Genomic DNA, 5,667 nt, shown 5'->3' with positions numbered 1-5,667 from the left:
CCAGCAGTCACTGGTGGTTTCCGTGGGGTGGGGGGGGAGGGGGTGTGTCCAGGTGGGAGCTGAGGGCTGGGTTATGCCATTACAGTACAAGTGAATGCAAAGATTTGCGGTAGCTGCCTCTTAGCCAGTGATCTTCCTGGCACCCGGTCATGGGGGGCGTTGTGGTGGGGCAGGGGGCGGAGGGAAGGCCACTGCGCTTCCGTGGCGGGCTGTCTTTTCTCTCCGGCTCCCCTACTCTGTGTGCTCCCGTCTTGGGGGGAAGCAGCGGTCCCCAAGGAGAAGGAGCTTGCTGGCAGCCCTGCAGAGCCCGATGGTGGGGCCAGCCCAGCCGGGCTCCCTTGCCCCGCCACCCCTGCTGCCCACCCGGCCTCACACTTCTTTCCGCAGCATCACCTTGATGTTGCTGCAGACCTGGCCCAGGGCGGCGAAGAGCGGGTTGCAGAAGGTGCGGATGCAGAGCGAGTAGATGTGGCTGATGCACTGGATCTCGATCAGGTAGCTCTTGATGCAGGGCACCACCGCCCAGATGTGGCAGAAGGAGATGCAGGCGAACAGGAAACCCCAGAGCAGGGCCAGCGGGACCCCCAGCAGCGTGGACAGCAGGCGGTAGCACCAGTACTTGGAGACGGTGAAGGTGGTGTAGCTCACCTTCCACACGCCATCAAAACTGTAGGTGCCCACGGGCTCCGCGATCACGTCTTCGAAATCCACCTGCAGGGGTTGGGAGGGGGAACCCTCAAGTCACAGCAGCCACCCGCTTCTCAAGTGTCAGAACCCCCTGGGGCCTTGTTAAACCAGGTGGCTGGGCCCCACCCCCTGGGATTCTGACCCCGGTGAGTCCAGGGTGGGGCCTGAGATCCTGCATTTCTGACAAGTCCCAGGTGATGCCGGTGCTGTCCCAGAGAGAGCAGTGAGGCACAAGAGCTGGTCCACTTCGCTGTCTCATGGATGGATCAGAGGCCCCCAGGAGCTGAGTAACTTACTAAAAGAAACTAAGTTAGAGGCAGGCCACGAGCACAGGCTCTGAAATTCTATTGTTTTGTGATCCTAGGGAATTGGACAGTCAGTCATCCTGAAAAAATGTACCGGGTGCCTGCCGATAGGATGATGAACAGGCAAAGGTTCCTGCCCTCCTGGAGCTTACGGCAGGCAGTTGTGGCCAGTGCTCCGGTAAGGGAGCACTGAATGAATGCAGGAATGTGGGTGTGCGCCCACAGGGTGACATTTAACTTAGCCTGGGTGTCAGTCAGGCTTCCTGGATGAGGTGACATCTAGCTAAGCTGATACCTAGAGGTAGCCAGGGGGAGGGAGGAGTTGTGGGCTGCAAAAGAGCGTTTGGGGCACCAGCTGCTACGACCCAGTGGGATAGACAGTGTGCTCTTGGGGAGATGTAGGTGCTTCTGGAAGGCCAAGCGCAGGCCCAGGCCGGAGGGAGGCTGGAGAGGCCAGGCAGGGCAGGCATGGGGGCTTGAGTGCAGTGAGAGCCACTGAGGGCTTTTGCACAGGGTGTGGCTCGGCTGGATCTGAGCTTTTTTTCAGTTGAGGTATAATTGACATCTAACATTATATTCATTTCAGGTGTTCAACATAATGATTTGATTTTGTACATGTTGGGAAATGATCGCCGCCCTGAGTAGTTAACATGCGTCGCCACATATAGTTACGTGTTTGTATGTGTGATGAGACCTTTTATGACTACTCTCTTGGCACCTTTTAAATAGACGCTACATACAGTATTGTTAACTGTAGTCACCATGCTCTACTTTACATCCCCAGGACTTATCTTATAACTGGAAGTTTGCACCAGTTGAGCCCCTTCACCCTTTTCACCACCCCTCTCCCTGCTTCTGGAAACCACCAGCCTGTCCTCTGCATCTCTGATCTGAGTTTTGAGTGGCTCATTCTGGCTGCCGCAGCTGTGAGGGTGCACGTGGGGGGCGAGTTGGGAGCCGTCGCTGAATCCCGCCCGGTTTGGGGTCATGGAGGCGTTTAGAGGAAGGTGCAGCAGCCTGAGAGCTGTGTTAGGATCCGGCACGTGGCGAGGTGAGGGCCGCGGCGTCCTGGCTGGTGGAAGCACCTGGTGTCTGAGCGCAGCACCCGTGGAGGACACAGGCTTTGCTCTCCCCACGCTGGTCCTGCAGCGACCTCAGACCTTCCTCTGCCGCTGCCCACCCCATCCCTCCTTTGCAGCTGCGAGGAACGTGGGCATTCAGAGAAACCTGCTCACGCATCCCACTGAAATGGTGACTGAGGCCCCATTTGGGAAGACGGAAGAAATACAAAAGATTGCTTTCAGCCAAGTCACTTAACTTTTCGCTAATCCCTGCTGTGCATTAAGCACCGTCATAGCTACTTTCTCATATGTGATTTCATTTAGTGGCACTGAGCCTTAGCTGTCTTGTCTGTAACATGGGGGCAGTGTGTTCCTGGGCTGTTTTTATAGTAGTTGGTTGAATGAATGCAGGAATGGATCAGACTAATTGGCGGGGGGAGTGGGGACCAGTGAAGCCAGAGCTCAAACTTCAACTCCCAAGTGAACCGATTTCCTACTTTTTGAGGGGAAGGGGATCCTCTCTATGGCTAAAGTTATTATTTAAATTACTTTTTCTTATAACATAGCCACATTGCAGAAAATTAAGGGAATAGCAAAAACAAAACACAAGCATCTCCCATTTGTATTTCTCTAGTACTAAAATTATTATTGCTTTGGTGTTTTTCTTTCCAGTGTAACTCTTTTGGTGGGGGGGGAGTGGACATGACCATGTTGTATGTCCGGTGTCGAGCCCACGTTTTTCTCGTGTGGCTGGATTCTGAGCTCCTGTGCCAGGCCTCAGATCCCTGGGTCCCCCCCGGAGACAGCTGAGGATGCAGCCCCACCCTGGGGGTGGTATGTTGTGGGGAGCAAAGTTCACGGGGTGAGATTTCAGGCTGCGGGCGATGTTCAAAAGCTGACTTGGGTGGGGAGAGGTCCTTCCAGGACCCGCTTGTAAATCTCAACCTCCAGCTTTCTGTCTGCAGGGGTTTAGTGGAGGTCGCATAACCTCTCATATGGCCCCCTGGATGGAAGGGAAGGGCTGGAAGGAAGGATATGAATATGGTCCTCATCTCCTTGGAAAGGGTGGCACTTCTTCCTGGAGGGCTTCTTGGAGGTGGAGGTGGTGTCTGGCTGGGAATTTGGGGGACTGGGGGTTTGGAGGCAGAGATGCAGGAGTAGTGTGCTGGATGTTTGGAAAAGAAGGCCCAAGTTGCTTGGGGAACGTCCCATGGCTTTGGAGAGTGGATGGAAAGGGCTGGCATCTTTCTACATCTGGTCTATATGGGCAGAAATCCAGAGTTGCTGTTGCTTGCAGATCCAAGAAGCTGGGGACTATAGGCCCTGGGAGACCATTCCAACGTTGACCTGGTACATGCACCATGATTGTGGAGATTCAGTCAAACCCTCAGGGCCTGGATCCTGCCAACTGAGGTGTTCTGACCTCTGAAGCCTGCCCCTCCCCTACACGGCCATGCCCGGCCTGTGCCTGATGCCTCCTAGCTCCCGGGCTGGGCTCTGGATCCTGGTGTGGCCCCAGGAACTTGGGTAGCTGAAGGAGGCCTTTGGGTGGAGGCGTGCTCCCCGCCTTTAATCCAGCAGGCTCTCCCTCCTCCCTCCTCTCTCCCATTCCGCGCCTGGGGCCTCTACTGCCCCTCCTGTGACTGTTCCTTAGGACCGTGTCTCCCCACTCACAGATGACCCAGCCCTGCCTCCTCACGTCCAGCTGGGCAGACAGGTGCATCTGGGCGTCCTGATTCTAATCTAAGCTCTTCACGCAGCCCCAGCCAGGGTCAGACCCCAAGGCAGTTGCTGGCTCTCAGGGAGGGTGACTGGCCCCTCTGAGGTCTGGTCCTTGTTGGCCAGAGAGACCTGCCCCAGGGCAGGGCCCCCAGCCCCTTCTTCGCAGCCGCCCACTCTGCTCCAAGCAGGCAGCAATTCCCCTGCCCCTCGGCAGCCCAGCCTGCTTTGTTCACTTATTTCAGCGTGTTCCTCCATTTAACACGTTTGATGATTTGTGTCTGGCCTCTTAAGAGGCGACAAAGTGGAAAAGAGCCCTTGACTGAAGTCACGGTGCTGAGGTTTGAGTCCAGCTCTGCCTCTTATTGGCTCTGTGACCTTCAGCAAGTGTCTTAGCTTTCATATGCCTCGTTTTCCTAGATTGATTTCATTAGGTTTATCGGAGGATTGAATAAGATATGACATGTAAATACTCAGAACATTGCCTGGCACAGAATCCCTGATCACTAATTGTTAGCTGCTGGCGGCTGTTACAGAGCGCTTTCTTCATCAGGAAGCTGGGGTCCCAAAGGTGGGTCTGCACACCAGCGCAGTTGCTGACCTGATGAGTGACTTTGGCAGATAACCTCTTTGAGCTTCATTTCCTCACCTGTGAAATGTGTTTGCTACTTCTTACAACCCTGTTATGAAGAACAGAAGTAATTTCTTTCCCATCCATCCATTTCCCACCATCTGTTCATTTACCCATCCATCTATCTATCCATTCTCCCATCCATCCACCCACCCACCTATCCATTCATCCGTGGATCCATCAGTCTATCCACATGCATCCATCCATTCATATCCATCTACCTATTTATGGGCCTATCTACCTATCCATCCATCCTCTTATCCATCCATCCATATCCATCCACCAACTCATATCCATCCATCCATTCATCCAAACAAATATTTATTAAGCACCCACTTTGTGCTAGGCACACCTCCTCTTGGGCAATGCTTAGTACAATACATGGTAGCTGCCCCGTGACGGTAATCGTTTGTTCAATTGCTCTGAAGTTCCTATGAAAATATATCCCAGAAAAGCTGTTGACACCCAGATCGTAAGTATGACAGTTCTCCAACCTACCTGGTCATAAATGTGTGTGTGCATGCGTACTCAGCCTGCGCCGGTAAGATGGATAGGGTCCTCTTTTCCCTCCTTTTCTGCTATGGTAATAATCCTGCCCTCAAGGATCTCTCTGCCTTTTAATGATCTTTTTTTTTTTCTTTTTTTTTGCACAAGGCAGAAGCTGTTGTGCTGGCGTTTGAATTATTTCCAGTAATTGCCTTAGGCACTGTGCACAGGGCAACAGCTCCGTTGTCTGTGAATGCGAAAATATGCTCTCAGAGGGACAGGTTTTCCTGGGAGGAGGAGGCCGTTCCTAATCAGGACTGAGCACTGAGACCGCTCTCTGGTCACCGCACTAGTTTGGGGAGATATTTATAAGGCCCGGCTCAGGCAGCCCTAGGCAGACGAGCCGGTGTATCAGAGGCGCACGGTGACGTCATTTCTTAATTCGTTTCCGCAAGTGGAGGGGAGATGGCTGCTTCTGCGAGTGTACGGCAGGGGGCTTCGGCCGTGGGCGGAGCCGCAGGGCTCCGTGTGCAGCTGGAGGCGGGACTGGCGGTGGGAGGGGGAGAAAGGGGCTGCTCGTAAGGTTGGTGTCCCCTTCTCTGGCATATTTATTTTGGGAACAGCAAGAGAGCCAGTTGATTCATCGGAACCGGCCAGCGCCGCTCCCGCCGTCCCCAAGAGGGCGGGGAAGGTGCAGGACAGCAGAGCCGGGCGCTGCCAGCGGTTGAGGGGGAGGCCAGGCGCCACACCCCCTTCAAAAATGCCTCCCCCGCATTCC

At 54.3% G+C, this 5,667-nt stretch overlaps 1 protein-coding gene across 1 annotated transcript in view; it reads right to left on the bottom strand.

Moving 5' to 3' along the window:
• Nucleotides 1–206: 206 nt before the first annotated feature.
• Nucleotides 207–5,667, bottom strand: part of CAV3 (caveolin 3) — a 13,079-nt gene continuing 7,618 nt past the window's right edge. Inside the window, exon 2 of the mRNA XM_007463712.1 lies at nucleotides 207–711. Coding sequence (XP_007463774.1) covers nucleotides 370–711 — 342 coding nt within the window. The 3' untranslated portion in view covers nucleotides 207–369. The remainder of the gene's footprint in view (nucleotides 712–5,667) is intronic.

Source organism: Lipotes vexillifer, unplaced genomic scaffold (assembly GCF_000442215.2).
Source record: "Lipotes vexillifer unplaced genomic scaffold, Lipotes_vexillifer_v1.1 scaffold1387, whole genome shotgun sequence".
In the NCBI taxonomy this organism is placed as follows: domain Eukaryota; kingdom Metazoa; phylum Chordata; class Mammalia; order Artiodactyla; family Lipotidae; genus Lipotes; species Lipotes vexillifer.
Note: the sequence above shows the minus strand (reverse complement) of the source record. Positions and strands in the feature narration are given on the sequence as shown.